The 23,269-nt window shown below is 47.7% G+C and overlaps 1 protein-coding gene across 4 annotated transcripts in view; it reads right to left on the bottom strand.

Moving 5' to 3' along the window:
* The window catches only part of LOC146202230 (complement factor H-like), a 277,186-nt gene that overhangs the window by 172,071 nt on the left and 81,846 nt on the right, over nt 1–23,269 (bottom strand). For all 4 annotated transcript variants that reach the window (XM_084588027.1, XM_084588026.1, XM_084588028.1 and 1 more), the window contains exons 10-12: nt 22,448–22,627; nt 14,851–15,042; nt 3,685–3,864 (exon numbers count right to left, since the gene is read on the bottom strand). In XM_084588027.1, the coding sequence (XP_084444153.1) occupies nt 3,685–3,864; nt 14,851–15,042; nt 22,448–22,627 (552 nt within the window). The remainder of the gene's footprint in view (nt 1–3,684; nt 3,865–14,850; nt 15,043–22,447; nt 22,628–23,269) is intronic.

Here is a 23,269-nt window from a genome sequence, read left to right as displayed (position 1 = left end):
AGGATGGCTCCGGCAAGTAGTATTTGGCAAGTGACATGGTCTGGCATTGTATAATCCGCGGTTTCTGCAACGTGATCTGCCTTACATTATTTGCTTTCGTGTTTCCTTGCGTTGAATGTGTGCATGACGTCTGCAGTGACGTACGTTTCAACAGCCGATGAAAAGCCCCAATGTCATTACGTTTGTCACCTACCAAAATAAACTACCCCTAAGTTAGTGCTTTTGTATACTATACTTCGTTTAGCCACGTTAAACGTCTGTGGTATTTTCCTTATCAGATGCCATTCCAATGATACATTTCGAGATGTTGCACAAAGTTGCTCTAAAATGTATACGGTTTTAGTATCGGTTTCAGGCTTTTCTTCTCTACTTCGTGCTGAGCCTCATCTGCGGCTTTAGGCTTGCGGCAGTTTTGGGACGATGTCCGCCTTTTTTTGCCTCGAAAGTGGGCTAGATGCAATAAATGCTCGTTTTCTTTAGAGAGGGGTGAAGGGGGGGGGATATATGGTATTCTATTGTTAAAAAAGCTACCTGTAAGATTGTATGCGAATGGCAAAAAATGCGTGTGAAGTGGCTGAAATGCGCATAATTTCAATCTGCATACCTATCTCTAACACTACGGAATGAAATTAATAGACTTCGTAAAAGAGTCAAAATTTCTTGTCTGTCACCCTATTGCTCACAGTTCTCACTAATTGTTTTGGATAAGCATACGAAAACGATAGTGCCAGCTGTGAACATACTGTGTAATAGAAACCATCAATATTTCATGAATGCAAAGTTGACTAGATATTCGAAGAAGAGAGGAGATTGATATTTCATTCTAGCAAGAAAAGACACATCGATTCCCAGCAGTATTGCATACACTCATAATGTCCACATGGTAGCTTGCACCGGCAGCCAGATGGTAATTGTGGACGATCCGCGGATACAATCTTCCATTGCGCAGTGGTGCTGCTGGCATGCTCGAAAAATGATAGCAATGCTTTTCTCACCTGGCTTCCAAGAAGGGATGTTGCCAGTTACATTTCCGAACTGGCAATGAGGCGGGTGCTGCTCGTATTCAGTTTTACGCGGCGTGTAGCCTTTCTTACACCGGTATCCCATGGGTTGGCCATGAGGCACCACTCTTCTTGGTATTTCAAATTCAACCCCTTTCGGGAGCCGGTCGAGGATTGTACAAAATTTTGTAACAGGCAGTTTGAAATAGCAACTGTGTATCTGCTTGCACATGGAGATGCATTCCTCTAGTGATAACGTTATAAAAAATATGGACATCAACAAGGTGGGGTAAAATGTCCGTTACTTCCCAACACTGACTCCTTAACACTGCAAACGCTAAACACTGAAAACCTTGACAAGCATAGCGAGACCCTAATTTTAAAGCTAGCCCTGCGCGTCCACCGAGCAGTATAGGCTGCCGTAGGAAACCAGTGGCGCGCGTTTTTGACGATCATTGGGATGCAACAGCGGAGCACTGAGAAACTCTCATCAAAAGCTTGGCACACGTTAAGGAACCCCAGGTGGTGGAAATTTCCGGAGTCCTCCACTACGGCGTCTTCCATAACCTTAGTCGCTTTGGGACGTTACACCCCACAAACCAAACCAAAAGCTTGGTGGGATGGCCTGACCTGCAAGTGTGTACAAAAAAATTTTCTTTTTGTGTTTAGCTGCGCTCGACCCGAAACGCCGTCGAAAACTGGTCATGGACATTTTTGATAATATTATCTTAAATACCATGCGTAAGTGTTTGCTACTCTGCGGCAACAGCAAATGGCGAGAATCCGCTGAGCAAGTTCTCCGTCTACGGGACTGCGGGGAGGACGCAGTGTGACATAGATGGCGTGAAAATTGGCAATATGTTCATATAAAATTTTTGCCAACATTGTTTTAAAGTGCCAAGAAGCCCTCGCTCACCAACAAAAAGAAACAAAACCCAGTTCTGCGCGCCGCCAATCCTCCTTTGGTAGCCCGTCTTCGTGGAGTAGCTCATGTTATCATTGACGAGATTCACGAGCGACATGACAGTACTCAATTCAGCATGGTGGATATCAGAGAAAATTGATGTGACAGTGTTCCAGCTTCGAGCTACCTCTCACCTCAGGGCTCGGAGTGTGTAGCAGATTCACAAAGGAATTTGAAAGCGAAACCAAGAGGAGGAAGAAGAGGTTTTGAGGGGAGGTGCGCGCGATAGGGATTGAGTGCCATGTTGCTATACTGACAGCCGTGGGGATAGCCGGGGGTTGAACGCAGAGAGAGGTGGTCTGGTGTCTGCGCTGTTTCTATACTTACTACTACCACCACCACTACAACTATCACCGCTACCGCTACAGCTACTGCCACCACTGCTGCTGCATGCTACTGCTGTTATTGTTACCAATGCTACTGCTGCCACTACTACTACTTCTACTACTACTACTACTACTACTACTACTACTGCTACTACTACTACTACTACTACTACTCCTGCTATTACTACTACTACTGCTATTACTGTTACTGTTACTGCTAATACTTCTACTACTACTACTAGTAGTAGTACTACTATCACTATAAGTACTACTACTACTACTAATACTACTACAACAACTACTACTGTCCCCGTTGGGCTGACGCAGTGGTTAGGGCCCTCTACTACTGTGCCCAAGGATGCGGGATCAAATCCTAGCCTCGGCGGCCTCTTTTCGATGCAGACGAAAGGGCAGGCGCCCGTGTGCTGTGCCATGCAGTGCATGTTAAAATACCCAGGTGGTCGAAATTTCCGAAGCCCTCCACTACGGCGTCTATCATAGCCTGAGTTGCTTTGGAATGTTAAACTCTCAAGCCAAACCCAACGAAACCAAACTACTATTAATACTACTGCTATTAATCATGCATCGTTACATATACTGTCCTCACGAAGAAATATTTACCGTCGCTATTCCTTGATGATAGAGAGGACGTAGCAAAACGTGACTATAACGCATAACCATTGCGCATAGAAGTGAAAAATAATTTATAATTGAATGTTTCTCGTCTGCATCTTAGATTTCGATTTAAACCACTGACCGACGGTTGTGTCGTTACAGACGAGATTACGTGAGGCGCACAAAAATTTGCAGTACGGTAGCCACCTGGCACCCCTTTAATTCCCCCCAACGTTAACTCAAAGTAGTGTTTACATGACACATACTTCATGACTCACGTGACCTCAGCTCATATGTGGCCTCACAGATATTATGTAGTTGTTAAAAGCGAAACTGCATGAGAGAAACATCAAATTATACGTAATTTTTCTGGACCATGTGAATAGTACTACCGTCTTGCCCACCATTCAGGATAAGAAAATACGCACAAAATTTTGGTGCCTCTACTCATTTAATATGGAATTACAACATGGCCGCTTTCATAACATGATGTTACCGCGGAGGTGGTTTTGGATTTATTGCTCATGGAAGCTACATGCATATGCAGTTTTCATGCTACTGGACGGGCATAGTAGGTGCTTATATATTCCATTAAGCGCCTGGGAACAGATTAGTTGAGTATCGGGATTTTAGAGACCAGAATGGTCGTAACGCGGTATAGTCCCCGAACTTCTTGTGTCCTCCGTGGCTTTCAGATTATGAACTCCCGAGAAGATTTTGCAAGGCATGTTCAAAACTTTGAACACTGTGCCATAATTGCTGAGGGTCATCTGCTTACTTGGAACACATTTTGGCGGTAGGCCAACCCACTGTCCAAGATTGCAGTGAAGTTTTCCTCCGTCTTGAAGTGTCAGCGAGGGGTCGCATTCATAACTGGCATATGACCCATGTGCGACGCTTTGACGTTCTCTGAGGTGCCCGTTCTCCACGTGAGGAAGATCCTCAATGCGACAGTCATCTGCAACCAAGGAGAAAGAAAGCCGCGTAAGAACACAGACACTAAACGCTCGAGTAGAACGGCGTTTGGCATGTGTTCTATATGTTGCAACTTGCCATGAGCTTCACTGTCATTGCCGCTCGAGACTAGCACACATACTGCACGGCTGCCGGCAATTGCCAACCGATGAGTGTTACCTTATATTACATAAGGAAAATAGTATCTGCCGTTGTTCATTATCTGCGTAAAAAGCATTGTTTTGCGTCTCCAAGCTCTCTTTGGTTCCTTCAGTTTTGACGGTAACATAAGAATTGATATTTGTCGTACAATAAGGCGTTTCCCGATGACGATTTAGTTCTCTCCGGTTTTTTAGAAGAATATCGAGTTAGAAGTTTGTTAGAAGCTTCGTCCAAGTAAACGGAAGTACTGCAGTAAAAAGAATGACGCAGGAAAGGTCTCCTTTTTCATGCTGGTCAATTGTCTGCACAAAGTTTTGTAGTGCACATGGGACATCCAAGGATATAAAAATCGTATTATGATTTTCCCGAACACAAATTGGGAGTTCTGGCTATGGTTCAGATTTCCATTTTTTTCAGAGGTAAAAAATTTCGGTCATTGAAGACTAACGCTGTTGCTTTTATAATAACTATAAATAAAACTATGGTGGCCTTTCACTAAGTGCACCCTTTAAATGTACCGCTGGAAGGGTTAGATATTTCTTGGACGGCTCGTAGATGGTGATATCCCCACTAGTATTTGTCAGACTCAGAGTCTTTGTCTTTTGAACTCGCCCCATTCTTCAGCTGCTTCTGTTAATTTTTCCAGGTAGGCAGTGCGCATACTCTTCCTGGCTGCTCTAGCTGCTTGAGGAGTCGCCACTATCAGTCGGTGCCTTCTTTGGATGGACTGCACGCTTGAGACTGCCTTGGCCGATTTTTTTTTGCTTTGCTTGCCGTCGTGTTCAGATGGTTCACTTTTGTTTGCTACATTGAGCACTCAGTGTCCCTCGCTGCTTTCGCTGCGTGACATGAAATGGCGCTCCTCTGATCTTCGTCCACCTGATCGACGCGTTCAGCCACAGTACCCGTTTTCTCACCACCGTGCACGGCGACATTAAGTCGCAGACGTCGACGCAGGAGGCCCTTCTATCTCTTCGCTTAACCGGCTCTATTGCAAGGCCGCGGCGCCAACCTGACGACGAAAATTTGGTTGCACAGAACGAAATGAATAAAATATGAGAAAGACGAAGATTTAAATCATGCATCGCTAGATGCTGTGGCGAAGGACACTTATAATTTGACGCATCGACAAACTAAGCTTCTCTGTTTACGTCGGTGGTCGTTTCAAACTCACTGTGGGTCATAATATGGTGACGATCTTGATGCCTGTACATTTGACCTTCGAGGATGTCTTTTGCAGGTGGTAGTTGGCTGGTGACATGACCTAGCACTGATTAGTCCGCGGTTTGTGCGAGGTGATCTACCTTGAAATTACTTGCTTTTGTGTTTGCTTGCTTTGAATGCGTGCCTGACGTCTGCAGACGTATGTGTGACCAGCAGGCGAATAGCGACAGTGTCATCGACGTTTACGATCTACCTAGACAAACTACGCCAAACTAGGGCTTTTGTCCATTATATTAGGTTTAGCCACGTTAAACCCAATCTTTCCCTCTTCTGGATGACATTCCAATAAAATATTTGGAGATGTTGCAAAGTGTTTCCGCTTCCTGTACATAATTTGAATCCTATTGCAAAAACCAGCGTCTCCCAGCCTCTTCCAGTGCGAAACCAGTAAGATTTTCGCGCTGGTTTTGCACTGGATCTGCTGGGCACGCTGAAGGTCTGCAATATTCACTGGAGCAGTAACGTGAAGATGGGCGAAAAACGCTGGGATTAGCTTTTTGACTCTGGGTGTGTCGCTGGCATCCGCGATGCAATGGGAGAAGCGCTGTATGTACGCTGGGGCCGCACTGGTCTCAGTGCCCCAGTATAGCCGCTGCCGCCTGCGGCGTCAACCGGAGTAGCATCCTTCAGGGCCCAACATGGCAACAGCATACTCGCAATCGACCATAGGGGCGCATATGAAAAATATGGTTCAAGCAAGCGCTTTTTGCTGCGAAGTCGTTGCGCACTTGTAAGAAAACAAAGGCAGTATCTTTTTTCTAGTTTTCATGTTTCGATAGGTCGTTTCGAGCGTTTCGGGAGAGACCACGACCGCCGCGCCTCTGATATCTCATTCACACTGACGATTAATGCACAACTAAACTGGAATTGAATAATGTGGGCTACCATGCATAACAAACTTCACAGCTTATCTTAAGGGCGCTCTAACACAATGATTACTGCCAAAATGTTCAATGCGGGCTCAATCGCAGGCGAGCGTAGCCTGCACCACGGCCCAGTATAGACAGCAGAGAGAAAAAATAAAACGAGGAAGAGAGTAATTTACCGAGCGATGGGCCCATGAGAGAAAAAACAACATACAGCGCTTGTAATGCATAATATTTTGCGTGTTTCTCAAGCTTTTGCGCTCCTTCTTACTCTGCTTATAAACCAGCCGAACCCTCGGTCATCGCAACGCTTCCCGAAATGTTTACATACAAATAAGGTTTAGTTACATTCAAAATAGTGTCGTCGCTGCTGCGCTTGCCGGTATTGAAGCTTGGTTGCACTTTTTTTCTTGAAGGTTTGTACTAAAGCTCCGTGTTCAGCGAACATTACGCCCACGGTAGCAGAGCACGAGCACCACCAAAGAGCCGGCGTTGGTAAATTTGCCAGCGGTGTCAAACGCCACATGTTAAAATGATTCCAGTGCACAAAATAGCACGCATAGGCACCCAGAACATTAGTTGCAAGTCGTGAGAGCAGGCAGCAAGCTCCAATGATCAAGAAGTTGTAATTGTTAGAGCGGCAGCAATGGCCTGTAGACTGCGAAACATGAAGTTCCAACCGTATAAAGGCGGGTCACGACATAAAATGCAGAAATGTTTCAAAGAATTCCAGTTCTCAGCTGGCCGAGTAATAAAGAAAAAAAAAACTCAGCGTGGCCGAGTGGTTAGCGTGGTGAGCTATTGATTAAAATAGGTGGTGAGGGACCTAGTTCGAAGCCAACTAGATGCTCTTTTTTTTACTTCTTTTATGGTTTCTTTATGTACCCAACTTGTTTCGTTAGTTTTACCTTTTTAATTTTTATCCCACGCCTTTTTTTTTCTCCTGGCGAACAGTGCCGCCAGTGCGGAGCGTCCCAGTATGCCGCGTCCCAGTGCGCCCAGTTTCCAGCGTCATACTGGGACCATAATCAGGTATGGCGCTGGAGCGCTGAGAGCCAGTGGCACGTGTTTTTGCAATAGGTAAATTTGGGTTAAAGGCTTCTTTCTGTTTGTCTTCGTGCTCAGCGTCATGCGCGGGTTTTATGCTTGCGGCAGTCTAATGACGATATGAGTTTACCGAGAAAGTGGGCTACAAGCACTTTTACTCCTTTATTTTGCCTTCGGACGGGGGGAGGGAAAGAGGGGATGGAGATGGAAATTTCATTTTATTCTATCGGTAAAGAAAATTGTGGGAGGCACTTAAGACCCCTTAAGAACGATAAGGCGAAAGCCTTTGGGGCTAGATTTATCTGCAGTGTTTATTTACCAGAAGGGTTTTTGACACACTTACTCGTTCGAGTCAGCTGTACTGAATGTCGAGCGATAGACCTTTTGATATGAGACATAATTCTGGTTTCAATGGATTTCTTTCATCTGTACAGATTATAGGATCGTCAGAAAAGGCGCGACGTCTCCTCATAACCGTCAATGCACTCGACCCGGCGGCAGATTTACAACCCATCACTACAGGAGCGATGCAGACAATGCACCGCTTCATAGTTAAGCGCGTCAAATGACACTAGAGAGATTTAGCTCACCGTAATACGTGATCCGCCACCGTTACCCGCTACCGTGCGTGTGCGGGGCGCGCAAGCTGATTGGTCCCGATGCGGTAGGTCTATGTGCCGACGTCCAGTATGTGGCGCCATCTATCGGCGTCAAGGGGTCTGGACATGCGCAGTGGAACGCGCGGTGGCGGATCACGGTATGCTAAAACTCTCTCCTGATCGAACACCGCGCGTCCATCTCCCGATGTCCCGTGATTAAGCGCACCTAGTACAGCATCCCACGCATGCGCGGGGTTGCCTTTGCCTTCTTTCTCACTCCTCCGCAGTGGCGTGCATACCTGGAATGCAACCTTTCCATCTCTCCGGAGCGTGAAAACCCTTACTTAACTTTGGCTGCGCTAGTGCGGCGCGCTCCTCTTTCTCTAGCGGTCTGCGCCGCTCCCCTGGCGCGCGGCGGTCGTCTTGACTAAGAATGCAACACGGGCGGGCTGGGCACGTTTTCTCTTTCCGCATGCTGCTCGTGCACGTTGCGTTGCACTCGTCACCTCTCGACCGCGGTAGGTGCAAGCAAATACCCGGCGGCAGCTCCGCACGCTGAATAAATTCGTCGGTGGGTAGGTTTGTAATATGTTTGAGGCGACTCGCAGCTGCCTAAAAGCGGGAATGCGTCTTGTCTGCTTCCCTCACGTTCTGCTTTCCTCAGATGACGCATTCACCTACTGGCTTGTGTGTTAAGCACTGAAACTCAAGGCGGATGCCGCGAATTGAATATGCAAATGAAATAGCAATAGATGACTCTACAGCTATATAACCGCGGGAAGTAATTGAAATGATATATCGCCTGCGTGAACAAGAAAGAGTACTCAGGCGGCCCTCCATTATACAGTTTGCACTCACTCGGTCCCTGTTAACTGGCAACAGGTACAATTTCAAAGGCGAAAATGGCCGACGCCATTGCATATGCAACGTTCTGTCGTACACATGAGACAGCAAGCAGCACATCTCTGCAGTACAGAACGTTATAGACTTCCAAGTGACTGCGCAAAAGCGGTGCCGCTTTAAGCGTACGAAGGCAATGTAATGATAGTAGGTTTAGAGAAGTTAACGACTCAAGAACGATTTTAGCGGGTGGCCAAAGCCGAATTGGAGGGCTCCGGATCAGTAAACAGTATGTTAAAAGCGCTAACAATGACTATAAATTATAACAGTGCCGACAAAGATTATAAGGCAGTCAGGTGTTCTGTAAGGCATCGGCTTCAGGCACTCGGACATAGATAAGGTGGTCGTCGTCGAACTAGAGACGAACCGAAATTTAGGGAGACCTTAATAGGTTTTTATATGTTGTCACAGACTAGACGAAGCGCAGTCGTAGATGTAGAGGGGACAGTACAATGGCCGAGGTTTAATCGTCCAGCCGAGGGCCAGCTCGAGCACTCTTCTCGCGACCGCGACCGCCTCGTCCTCGTCACGGCTTAGCATGCAGGTAGCTCGAACCAGGTCCGTGGCATTAGTCCCCCGAGAAAGAGCATCGTCCCGTTGCGAGAGTATAAGTACAAAGCAGAGATAAACACAAAAAGAAACAAAATGTAGAAACCTAAACGGGAATATCGCGGCATATAAAGTACATAAAGAGAAAAAGCACGAAGAAATGGTAAACAATAAAACAAAACATAGAATACGAGCGCAGTTTAATGTGGAGCGTCATTGCGCCCACGCGAAAAGTGCGGCTTAAGTCGCATCACATGCACAATGTCAGCCCGTCATTGCCGGAGACAGAGAGCCACAGTTAGACGAGCAATAACTTAGTAATCCACGCTGCCAACACAGTGAGCACTTCTTAAGGTTCTAAATTGTGGTGTGGCGGTTTTTCTGACAATTCTTTTTGGCGGAAAGGAGTTCACACCCACATGTGGGTTGAAGGCAATTTCCCTGTGGCGCAGGTTGTAATGTCTGGAGTCCACTTCTTTTTTAGTTTTGATGCGCAAGCGAGCAAGCTGGCGAGATTTCTCGGCTTGTTCGACGAAGGAGCCCGCGTCTGGTGTCAAGTCATCATCTGCGCACGGGAGTATGGCATCCAGCTTCATCCGCACTTCTCTTCCGTAGACTAGACGGAATGGTGTAAAGGGGGTTGTTTTTTGAGTCGCAGTGCACTACGCGAATGTAACGTAAATAAGTATTTGGTCCCACATTTTGTGCTCCACATCCACCTACATCAAAACCATGTCGACCAGCCTTTTATTAAGCCGTTCTATGAGCCCAATTGTTTATGGATAGCATGCTGTTGTAGTTCGATGGCAGGTGTGACTGAACTCGAAGATGTCATGAACAAGCTAAGCTGTGAATGTCTTGCCCCGATCTGTAATGACGACGGATGCAGCGCCGTGTCGGAGCACAATTGGCCGTATAGAGAAGTACGCTACTTCGAACGCCTTGCCTTGAGAGAGAGCCTGCATTTCGTCGTAACGCGTCAGGTAATTTGTCGGACGATGTGATTGCGCCAAGAAACGCATCGACTTTATGTTGTCTTGGTGAGGTTGCACGGGTGTACGCGACAGGCTGTCAGCGCGGCTGTGCCTGCGACGAAACTTGTAAACGATGGTGAAGTGAAATTCCTTTAAACGTAAGGCTCAACGCGCAAGCCATCCACATGGGTCTTTCAAGTTTGTCAACCAGCACAGTGACAATGAATGGTGGTCAGTAATACATGGAACTCCCTTCCGTAACGATAGTGGCGGTACTTTGTGATAGCCCATACAGCGGCCAAGCATTCTTTTAGATTCTAGAGTAGTTACATCGCGTTAAAGTGTGCGCTTAACATAAGCGATCGCACCTTCTTCTTTTCGGGCGCTGAAACGAGAACCGCTCCAAGACCGGCATGGCTGGTGTCCGTGCGAATTTCGGTGGCGGCATCATGCATCGTCGAAATGGGCTAGTACAGGCGGTGACTGTAGCCGACGTCGTCGGTTGTCAAAAGCGGTTTGCTGCTCAATTCTCCACAAAAAAGACTCCTCATAGTTTTTGAAGAAACGCCGGTAGTAAAAACAAGGCCTAGAAATCGTCGGTCGGCTTTTTTACCAGTAAGAACCGGAAAATCCGCAACAGCAGAAATTTTCTCTGGGTCTGGCCGGATTCCCACGGCTCTGTTGACGTGCTCGAGAAATTTCGATTCAGTAAAACTTAAATGGCACCTTTGCGGCTTAGAAAGTTGAGCTGACCGGGCGGCTTCTAACACTGTACTGAGCCGCTGTAGATGCTTCGATCGAAATGCTTCTTGAAAAAATGAATACATCATCCATGTATACCGAACATAATTGTCATTTAGGGCCAGTGAGCTCAGTATCCATCGCTCTCTGGAACGTTGCCGGAGCACAGCACAGCCCGAAGGAGGGCCCCCGAAATGCATAGAGGCCGTTCGGAGGGAGAAAAATAGTTTTCTCCTGGTCTCTCTCATCAGCTTCTATTTGCCGAAATATACACTGAGCAAATCGATCGAAAAAAAGTACTTTTTCTTGTCGCATTCTGTCGAGGGATTGATCTATACGAGGTAGCCGATAAACATCCTTTTATTTTGTCGCGCTGTTGAATTTTCTGTAGTCCGCACAGAAGCGCAGTGTTCCATCTTTCTTTCCTAGAACCACATGTGATGACCACGGACTATTAGAAGGCTGAATTATGCCGTCATTGAGCCTCTCCTTGACATGCGTGGGATGGCCTCCCGCTCTCTGGGAGAGACACCATAAGGCTGCTTATGTACTGCACGTGCTCCATCATTCGTTATTATCCGGGCCTAGTAATGGGCGTCTGTCCAGTACCTTAGACGACGAGGTAAAGCAGTCTGTAAAACGCAGCAACAATTCTTGCAATTGCTACCTTTCTGCGGGAGGGAGATCCTCGTTTGTGCGGACGGCGTTAACTGCCTCTTCGTCGGCTCCACCATCTCGTACTCAGCTGCGATGATGATCAGCCCTTAAAATACCTCCGGTAGCGTTTCCAACGTCACTCTGAATACGGCCTCATCATCAACAGAGCGAAATGTAAATTCGGCAAGTCGGCGCTAGACTACCCTACTCACTTTGTCAACTGTTCTGGCCTTTTGCCTCTCCCATCCAAAGTCCAGACCATTCAAACTTTTCCGCAGCCTTTTTCAATCCGCAAACTCCGCAAATTTATCGGCATTATAAATTTTTATCGTCGTATTCTTCCCCACTGCGTAGGACTCCTCAAATCATTGACGGAAATGCTGAAGGTAAAGAAATTAAACATCGCACAACTGACATGGTCTTCAGCTGCAGTGGACTAATTCCACGCCGCGAAAGCTTTTGCTTCCGACGTCTTACCCTTCCGCATTCTGACGCACCGTTAGGCCTCATGGCCGACGCTTCTGACATCGGTGTTGGAGCCGTACTTCACCAACTCATGGATGGGGCCTGGAGCCCTTTCTCCTTTCTCTCCCCCATGTTTTCCGCTGTCAAAAGCCGCTGCAGTACCATCGGCTGTGAACTCCTCTCTGTGTACACGTCCGTGCTGCATTTTAAGTAGCTTCTAGAGGGTCGGCAGTTCCACATTATAACCCCCCACAGGCCGCTCAGATTTGCCAACAAATCGAGGAGCAGTAAATTTTCGCCGCCTCAAAACCGACAACTTTCGTACGTGGAGGAATTAATGACGGACATCAGACATCTGCAAGGCTTTGACAATGCTTCGGTTGATGCACTGTTACGTGTTACCGTTTCCCTCGCCTCTGCAACCTCATCAGCCAACCTTGATGTTGCCACCCTCGCAAAAGCACAGTAATATGACACTAAAATCAAGGACCTTCGCAAAGCCCCCTGCTCACTGGTTCTTCGTGACGTTCTCCTCCTTGCGTGGCCCGCGTCCCCGTCATCTGTAACACTTGGACATGAACGCCAGACCCCTTTGGTACCCTCTGTCTTTCATCGCCTTGTCTTCAACTCCCTCCAGGCCAGCCTCAACCCGGAAATCGCGCCATGCAGCATCTCCTTGCACAACCTCTAGCCCAGCAACAACAATGACGCACGTGCCTGGGCCCGTGCCTGTCTAGTTTTCCAGCAGTCAAAATCTTAGTTACATACGTACCTCTCCTCTCACATTTTCCCTCCGCCATCAGCACGTTTCGACAACGTCCACATCGATATATTGGGCCCCTGGCCCATTGCCGCTTTCAGCTGGGCATACTTCTCCCTTCCATCGATCCCTTCACTCGCTGGCACGAAGCGTTCCCTCTGCCCAACGCAAGTAGTGACATCATCGCCAGAACCTTTGTTGCCGGCTGGGTCACCCGATACAGGGTTCCCTCGATAATCCACACAGACCGCGGCGCCCAGTTTGAATCTTCACTTCTTAACAGCCTTATGACTATACTTGGAGCTTCCCGAATCCCAATTTCTGCGTACCACCCCATCACCAATGGCATTATCGAACGATTCCGTCGTTCGCTCAAGACATCCTTGAAAGCCCGACTCGACGCAACTCAATCAGACGGCTGCTTCCTCAGCTGGACTGGACGCTTGAGGCTCCCTTGGCCGCCTTTGGTGCTTTGCGTACCGTCGTGTATGGCTCGTTCGCTGTTGCGTGCTCAACAGGCCACTCATCGTCCCTCGTTGGTTTCGCTGCTTGACGTGAAATGGCACTTGCTCGGTCGTCGTCGACCGAACCAACGCGTTCAGCCACAGTGCTCGCGCACCTTCTCACCTCCGTGTACGGCTACTATAAGCTACGGTCGTCGACGTAGAAGAGAGAGAGAGAGATTCTTTAATGGAAAAACAGAGAATTTTGCCGGCGTTTAGATTTCACTGGCATGCTATCTCTTCTCTTCTAAGGCCCTTCTATCTCTTTTATTGACCATGTCTATTGCACTGCCGCACCTGGGAACCTGAAAACGAGCATTTGATGGCACAGAAGGAACGAATAAAATAGAACCAAGACGAAAATCTAAATCATTCATAGGATATTGCTGTGGTGAAGGGTACTTACTTTGACACATGGATAAATTAAGCTTCTCTGTTTGCGTCGGTGGTGGTTTCAAACACGCTGTGGGCTAGAATATGGTAACGATGTTTATCGCGAAAACGCCAGATCGAAAACGGGGGGGTATCTGTGAAGCCTCCACCTTTCCAGGAAGGCTCTGGCAAGTGGTAATTGGCAAGTAACATGGGCTGCCAATGATTAATCCGCAGTATCTGCAAGTCGATATGCCCTAAAATTATTTGCTTTTTGTTTGCTTGCTTCGAATGTATGCATGACGTCAGCAGTAACGTACGTTTCAACACCAGACGAACAGCGACAATGTCATCTTCGTTTATCATCTACCAAAATAAGCTACCACCAAACTAGTTGTTTCACACATTATACTATGTTTATTCACGTTTAACCTCTGCAGTATTTTCCTTATTAAATGCCATTCCAATGAAATATTTCGAGATGTTGCACACAGTTGCTCTAAAATGTATACGGTTTCGTTATCACTTTCAGGCTTCTTTCTTTTCGGATTCATGTTCAGCCGAATTTGCTGATTTATGCTCGCGGCAGTTGTGGGATGATGTCCGCCTTTGTTTGCCTTGAAAGTGGGCTAGGGGTAATAAATGCTCGTTTCCATTAGAGGGGGGTGAAGAGGGAAGAAATTTATGGTATTTCATTGGTAAAAAAGCTACCTGTACGATTGAATGCCAATGGCAAAAAAATGCGTGTGAATAGTCGAAATACACATAATTCTAATTTGCATACCTATCTCTAACATACGTGATGAAATTAATAGACTTCGTAAAAGGGTCCACATTTCTTGTCTGCCGCCCTATTGCTCACAGTTCTCACTAATTGTTTTGAACAAGCATAAGAAAACGATAGCGCCAGCTGTGAACAAACTGTGTAATAGAAATCATCAATATTTCATGAATACAAAGTTGACTAGATATTCGAAGAGGGGAGTTTGATAGGCATTCTAGCAAGAAAAGGCTCACATCATTCCCAGCAGTATTTAATACACTCATAATGACCACACGGTAGCTTGCACCGGCAGCCAGATGGTAATTGTGGACGATCCGCGGATACAATCTTCCATTGCGCAGTGGTGCTGCTGGCATGCTCGAAAAATGATAGCAATGCTTTTCTCACCTGGCTTGCAAGAAGGGATGTTGCCAGTTACATTTCCGAACTGGCAATGAGGCGGGTGCTGCTCGTATTCAGTTTTACGTGGCGTGTAGCCTTTCTTGCACCGGTATCCCATGGGTTGGCCATGAGGCACCACTCTTCTTGGTATTTCAGATTCAACCCCTTCCGGGAGCTGGTCGGGGATTGTACAAGGTTCTGTAACAGACAGTTTGAAAGAGCAACTCTGCATCTTCTTGCACATGGCGATTCATCCCTCTAGTGATAACGTTATAAAAATTACGGACATCAACAAGGTGGGGTAAAATGTCCATTACAGTCCAGCCCACTTATAACAGCCGCAGATATAACGAACGCTCGCTTAGTACGAACGAGGGCGGTGCTACCGTCAAAATATGTATTGGGGCAATGGCACAGTGTCTCGCATAGAACTAACTGTTGTGGCCTCAACACTCGGTTAGAGCGAACGCGAAGCTGTCGGGCCCCCATAGTTGATCGAGCCGACGGTGTTTGGCGCGATTTCGCTCGACTGCGAACCCGCGGCAGGCGAATTTCGCGCACTTTGTGTTCCCGAACGACGCGAACACAGAGCGCACAAAGCGTCCCCCGGCGTTCCTTTGCGGGTAAAATAAAGTAAAAAAAAAAAAAAAAAAAACGCACGTGCGCGCGTTTTGAAAATGGCGCCGCCCGCGTCGCTGTGATGCATCCACGTGATCTGCGTCGGCCAATCCGGAAAGTCAGGCGCCTGCTCTACCGGCTCAAACCGGTTCTCCATTTGTTGCTCCGTTGCCTTCCCGCGCTGAGGGCATTGCGCCGTCGATTCTTTCTGTGCGATGGCACTGCGTTGACATCGTTGCCGCATCCGTGCCTTTCCCAGATCGGGAGTTGAAGGCTGCCTCAACGCGCGAGCCCAAGGGCTTGACTTGCGCCTGGTGCGATGGAGGACTGTACGCCGACCTTTTCAGGTACTAAAAGGAAAGCTGTCGACATCGCAACGAAGATGGCCATTGTTAATGAACTTGCTCGAGGTGCAAAAAACTGCGAACTGGTAAAGAAGTACGGACTGTCGAAATCGCCCATTTCAACCATTGCTAAGGGCAAGAAAAAGATTCTTGGTGCTACCGTGAATGCCGACCCGACGACTAGAAAGCGCCTTCGGAAGGCGACCTACGCGAACGTTGAGGACGCACTGCTGAAGTGGTTCGCTGACGCCCGGTCTCGCAACGTTCCGATCAGTGGACCGCAAATGCTCTCCAAGGCTAAAGACTTCGCCTTCTTTTTGGACTTTCCCGATTTCAGCCCAGGTAATGGATGGCTCCACCGGTTTAAGGCTCGCCACGGAATTGTTTTCAAGGCGGTGGTCGGCGAGGCCGCGTCTGTGAACAACGAGGACGTCGATGCGTAGCTTTCCGACCACCTCCCAACAATCACGAGCTGTGCTCCACGGGACGTTTACAATGCCGACGAGACTGCGTTGTTTTATCAGATGTTGCCATCTAAAACGCATGCCTTGAAAGGCGACAAGTGCGCAGGAGGGAAGAACAGCAAGTTGCGCATAACCGTTCTTCTGTGTGTCAATATGGACGGCAGTGACCGGCGGCTGCCTTTTGGCATTGGCAAGTCACGTAAGCCGCGATGCTTTGGAAGCTACGTGCCCGTACGCTACAGGAACAAAACAAAAGCCTGGATGAGTCATGCCTTATTTGCCGAGTGGCTTGTCGAGTTCGACCGCGACATGGCACGAAAAAACAGGAAGGTCCTGCTCGTGCATAACTGTGCGGCGCACCATGTGCAGCCTTCCTTGAGTGCGGTGACAGTGCTCTTCTTGCTTCCCAATGCAACCTGCAAAATTCAGCCGCTGGATATGGGCATCATTCATGCGTTCAAGGTGTGCTACCGGCGGCGCGTCATCCAACGCTTGTTGATCGCGATTGATGCTGCCATGCCAATTCGCATCAGCTTGCTTGCCGCCGTGGAGATGTTGAAAGCGGCGTGGATGGAACTCACCGCGGAGTGCATAGCAAATTTCTTCCGCAAGGTGGGTTTTATGGGCCCAGGCACCGAGGACGCCATAGATCACCCACCGGAAGGCCGGTCGCACGAGGACTTGTGGCAACGCGTCGTTGACACGCAGCTGGCCGGACCTGACGTTGCCTGGGACGATTTCGTTTCTGCTGATGACGACGCCGACATTGCGGAGCCATGCACTGACGAAGCTATTGTGCGTGAAGTGCGAGCCCTTCCTGACTGCCCAGAGACCAACGAGGACGATGACGAGTATGCTGCTCTACCGCCGGTTGCTCTGAACGCTTCAACCGCGATCGGTTACATCGCGTCGCTTAAGGGACTCGTGTGCAGCAGAGGCCTTGGCGATGAACATATTAGCGCGCTGGAAAAATTAGAAACGGCAGTGATGCGATCAGCTTTGAAGAAGCTGACATGCATCACGGACTTTTTTTCAAAAATAAAGTTAACTTTCGTCTCGCTTGCTCTTTTTGCCAGTATTATAAGTGGTCCACTTACTACGAACTTTGGATACAACGAACAAATGCCGCTTGACGATCAAGTTCGTTATGAGTGGGCTTTACTCCCCCCCCCCCCCAACACTAACTCCCTAACACTGAAAACCTTGACAAGCACAGCGAGACCCTTCTTTTAAAGCTAGCTCTGCGCGTCCACCGAGCTGTCTAAGTCTGCCATAGGAAACCAGTGGCGTGCGTTTTTGACAATGATTTTGAGACAACAGTGGAACACGGAGATGGGATGGCCTAACATTCAGGTGTGCACAATAAATTTCTTTATGTATATAGCTGCGCACGACCCGAAATGCCGTAGAAAACTAGTCATGGGCTGTTCTGATAACAATATCTTAAACAACATGCGGAAGTTTTTGCTACGCTGCGGCAACCGCAAATGGCGAGAATCCGCCGAGCAAGTTCTCCGTCCACGGGACAGTGGGGCGGACGCAGTGTGCCATGGCGCGAAAATTGGTAATATTTTTATTGGACATTATTGCAACAATGTCTGAAGGCGCCATGTAGCTCTCGCTCACGAGCAAAAAAAAAAAGCCCGTTCTGTGCGCAGCCAATCCTCCTTAAGACTAGTTTGCTGTACCGCACAGCCGGACGCCGATAGCATGAAAATTGTTAACATTCCCTTGCATGGCCACTGATGGCAACTATAATGTACTATTTTCGCCGACAATAAATACTAACACTTATTCATGATGTAGCTCCACTGACACTGGGGTCGTTTTAACATCTGTGTTGGGATAGAAAATGTTGCCCACAAACGAAGGCAAAAATGCCCGCAATGGCTTCTAAAGTTTACAAACAGCACTATTGCACTTTCCGTTCTGAGCCTTGACATCGCTTGTACAGGTGCACAAAATTTTAGCTGGCGTGCGTCATAGCCGCATTTTGTGTGACTGAGTGTTACAGAGGAGCTGACTTGTCAGAAGTTGAAGTATAAGCAAGGGAACACCAAGCCCTTGCTTAAGCTTGACTTTACGGCAAGTTTGATCCGCCCTATGCGTAGGAGCACAGAAAAGGCAGCCATTACGCATGACGATTGAAAACTTAGGCGGCTGTACATGCCGGTATAAATAGCTAAATCCTGAATCATTAACCTTAGGATCGTCAAGACCTGCTTCAAGCCGAGTGTGTCAGGAATTTTTCTTATGTACTTGAGCGTGCTGCACGCACGAACCCTTCTGTACCGAAACTATACCCTTCAGCGGAGATACGAAGTGTCACACCTAACAATCGCAGACAGGCATCGTGCGCAGATAATTACCCTATTATTTTACCCTATTTTACTTACTATTTTTGTACACTCCTACCCTGTACTTTCTGTCGCTAACATCTTTTATTTCCCTTTCTTAATCTTGCTGTCCATTTATTTCTGCGTCGCAACACAGGTGCCCACGCGTAGCGATGGCAGATATCGCGGCTAGCTAAACTGATGGTACTACTACCAACCAGGTAGCACAAAGTGAGCTATGAAGGGTGGGCCACGGTGGGCCCAATGTAGGCAATGCAGGACAGCCCCGGTGGGCTCTATGTGGGTGCTGCAAGAGGGGCCGGCGTAGGCCTGAAGGGGGCAGTCAACAAAGCCCTGATGGGCCCCACTAGGGACCGATGCAGGCAGCCCTTGCGGGGCTGCCCACATTTTTCCCGCATTGCCACAACGGCACATCCCAATAACTCTCCTCGATGGTCCTACTTTGGGCAGACTCGGGCAGACGCCCTGGATGAACATTTATTTTTTATTTTGGTTAGCCCCTCAGATAATGGCATAGGACCGATGCGGGCTCCATAACGCTAGCCTCACTTGGGCTTGCCCACATTATTCTCATAGGGGTCCGACGCAGGTAATTGATGGGAAACCCTAGTCCAAGTTATCCCAATCAATATTTATGCACATTGAGTAATTATTTCATACATGTTTGCCCTTTCTAAACAGCCACAATATTAAATTTTACAATGATTCATAACATTAATCTAGCCTAAATTACTTCATGTACATCTTGTTCAGGCTATGGAGACGTGGGCTCTGACCAGTAATATTGTGCTGAGAGTTGAAGTCTGTCCACAGCAAGCACTTTTGGAGCAACAGTTAGCAATCAATATGTTTTAGTATTTCTAGCGCAATTTGCATGAGCGCGAGAACTAAAGCCATGTAATATTTCTAACCGACTAAACATGGCAACAACTGTTAATAAATAATCTATAATAGTAATTTAGGGCAACATCTAATACAAATGAAGGTTGGAAAGAATGATTACAGAATCGCACGGATGCCTTCTATTCCCATTACGGCCGATGTGGGACCTGCAGCAGTTTTTGTGGGCAGCCCTAATTGGGCTGGGTGTTGTTTTTGAACCTCAAGCCCACTTTCTTTTGCACGTGCCTTCAAATTCCCCACAAGGGACCGATTTTGGTATCATGTGGGCCCTCCCGCCTTCCAGCCCCATTACGGCCCATGTGGGATATAAAGCAGTTTTGCGTGGACAGTCCCAATTGGGCTGGGTGTTGTTTTTGAACCTAGAGCCCACCTGCTGTTGCACGTGCTTTCAAAGTCCCCACAAGGGACCTATTTTGGTACCATTACATCCTATGTGGGACCTAAAGCGGTTTTGCTAAGGCTGCGTCATTTGGGCTTCATGAGGGCTTGTCCAAATTGAGCTCTTATTCATATTTCACCTGCCCTCAAGTAACCTACAAGGGGCCAATTGGGGCAGCATGTGGGTATGTCCGTTTTTTTGCCCCACTACTGCCAATGTAGGACCCACAAAGATTTAATGGGGGCGGCCTCATTTCGGATCTAAGAGGGCTAGCTTTCCCATAAAGAGCCCACATTTAGGTTGGATTGCCCTCAAATATCCGACAAGGGACCCTTGTTTTCTGGATGCAGGAATATGCTCTGCATTAGCCCGCGCAACGCCGCTTATGGGACCCATGCAGGAGGAACAACGCCAAGTCCAAACGAGGCTTGCCCACATTTGCCCCATCCGGGACCGATGCAGGTTTTATGATGGTTGCCCCAGCCCTACTTGCCAACATCGGACCTACTGGGGCCCCACATTCTGTGCTACCTGGGCACTACTACTTCTACTACCACCACCATTACAACTCTTATTGCCAACTTTACTACTACTACTACTACCACCACCACTGCTGCTGCTGCTGCTGCTGCTGCTGCTGCTGCTGCTGCTGCTGCTGCTGCTGCTGCTGCTGCTGCTGCTGCTGCTGCTGCTGCTGCTGCTGCTGCTGCATGCTACTGCTGCTATTGTTACCAATGCTGCGATTACTGCTGCCACTGCTACCGCAACCACCACCACTACTACCACCACTACTACTACTACCACTGCTGATACTAACACTACAACTACAAGTACTACTACTGCCCCCGTCGGGGTGGTTAGGGCCCTCGACGAGTGATTCCGTTCTCTCAATGGTAGGGTCCTCTGAGCAGCGCCACCTGGCGACCGATAGCGGAAATATTGTAAAATAAATAAGAGCGCATTTAAAGCCTACCGCAATCGGTGCTTCAGTGGCGCAATGAATTGACACCACTTACTTTACCACTGAGCGAAAAAAACATCTGTTCTAATCCTGTAAGTGCAACTTCTTTTCTGCTTTTATTCGTCCAACTTTTTTTTTATTTTTTTAATTGCAAAGCTAAATTAAGCTACTAAGATCTCACCTGTGGTGTGTTCCTCTTTAGATTGCATTATGTGATGTTTTTAATTCTTCACAGCCGCAAAACCAGCCGTGAACAGAGCCACGAAGTGATGGCGTGACAACGGTAACACATTCAATTACCTTCACCCTAGCCATTCCTTGCCTTCAGTTAGTGTATGTTACCTTTAGGTTGCGTTCAGACACATCTCTCGGTAACAATCGCCGTTTAACCCGCTTAGGGGCATCCAGTGAGCAGAAAGAAGTTGCGGGACCCTACCGTTGAGGAGACAGAATTACGCGCCCTCGACTACTGTTCCCAAGGATGTGGGATCTAATCCCGGCCTCGGCGGCCTCATTTCTCTGGAGGCGAAAAGCAAGGCGCCCGTGCGCTGTGCGATGTCAGTGTACGTTAAAGAACCCCAGGTGTTCGAAAGTTCCGGAGTCCTCCACTATGGCGTCTCTCATAGCCAGAGTCCATTTGGTATGTTAAACCCCAAAACCAAACCAAACCAAACAATAATAACAACAACTACTACTACTACTACTACTACTACTACTACTACTACTACTACTACTACTACTACTGCTAATACTCATGCATCGTTCCGATTACAGACCACACGAGAAATATTTGCGGTCACTACCCGTTGATGATGCAGAACACGTAGAAAAAGATGTCCATTCATGTGGATTACGCATAAAAACGAATAATAAATTATAACTGAATGTTCCTCGCATGCAGCTTAGATTTTTATTTAAACCACTGAACGACGGCTGTGTTGTCACAGACGAGTTTGGGTTACGTGAGGTGCACAAACATTTACAGTTCAGTAGACACCTGGCCCCCTTTATGTCCCACCAACTCTTACACAAGCTAGAGCCGTGAAAAATTAATAAGCAGAGTTTTTATGGCACGTGATTCATGGCTCAAATGGCCTCAGCTCATCAGTGACCTCACAGCTATCGTGTAGTCGTTGAAAGCGAAACTGCATGAGGGAAACATCAATTATAGGTTATTTCTCCGGAGCACGTGAATTCCACTACTATCTTATTCAGAATAAGAAAATATGGATCCACAATTTCGGTGCCTCTACTCGTTTTACATGGAATCACAACGTGGCCACTTTCATAACGTGATGTTACCGCTTTTGTATTTATTGCTCATGGAAGCCACATGCATATGCTGTTTTCATGCTACTGGACGGGCTTAGAAGGTGCTTATTTATTCGATTGAGCGCCGTGGGAACAGATTAGTTGAGTATCGGGATTTCAGAGACCAGAATGGTCGTAACGTGGTACAGTCACCAAACTTCTTGTGTCCTCCGCGGCTTTCAGATTATGAACTCCCGAGAAGGTTTTGCAAGGCATATTCAAAACTTTGAACACTGTGCCATAATTGCTGAGGGTCATCTGCTTACTTGGAACACATTTTGGCGGTGGGCCAACCCACTGTCCAAGATTGCAGTGAAGTTTTCCTCCGTCTTGAAGTTCCAGCGAGCGGTCGCATTCATATCTGGCATATGACCCATGTGCGACGCGTTGACCTTCTCTGGGGTGCCCGTTCTTCACATGAGGAAGATCCTCAATACGACAGTCATCTGCATCCAAGGAGAAAGAAAGCCGGGCATGAACATAGACACTAAACGCTCGAGTGGACCGGCTTTTGGCAGTGTTCTGTAAGTCGCAAGCTGCCATGAACATTGCTGTCGTTGCCTCTCGAGACTAACACAGCGTACAGGTGCCGGCAATTGCCGACCGAGGATTATTGCCTTATATTACATAAGGAAATGTATTTCTCCAGTTGCTCATGATCTGTGGAAAAAGAATCGTTACGCGCCTTCAAGCTCTCTTTAGTTCCATTCATTTTTGACGGTAATATAAGGATTGATATTTGTCGTAGAATAGTGCGATTTCATTTTCTTTGCACGCCGTCATCGTGTTCCGCTGGTTCGCTTTTTAGTGCTTAAGACACTGCTCGGAGTCTCTCACTGCATCCGCTGCTTGATGTAAAATTGCGCTCGTCCGATCATCACTGACCTGACCGACACTTTCAGCCAAAGTGCCCGCTTTCTCAAGCGAAGAGATAGAAGGGCCTCCTGCGTCGTCGACGCAGGACGCCCTTCTATCTCTTCGCTTAACCGTCTCTATTGCGCAGTTGCGGATTTTGTGGACCAGAAAAAACGAAACGCAGGAGGCCCTTCTATCTCTTCGCTTAACCGTCTCTATTGCGCAGTTGCGGA

Source organism: Amblyomma maculatum, chromosome 1 (assembly GCF_055883805.1).
Source record: "Amblyomma maculatum isolate TAMU_Amacu chromosome 1, ASM5588380v1, whole genome shotgun sequence".
Taxonomy (NCBI): domain Eukaryota; kingdom Metazoa; phylum Arthropoda; class Arachnida; order Ixodida; family Ixodidae; genus Amblyomma; species Amblyomma maculatum.
Note: the sequence above shows the minus strand (reverse complement) of the source record. Positions and strands in the feature narration are given on the sequence as shown.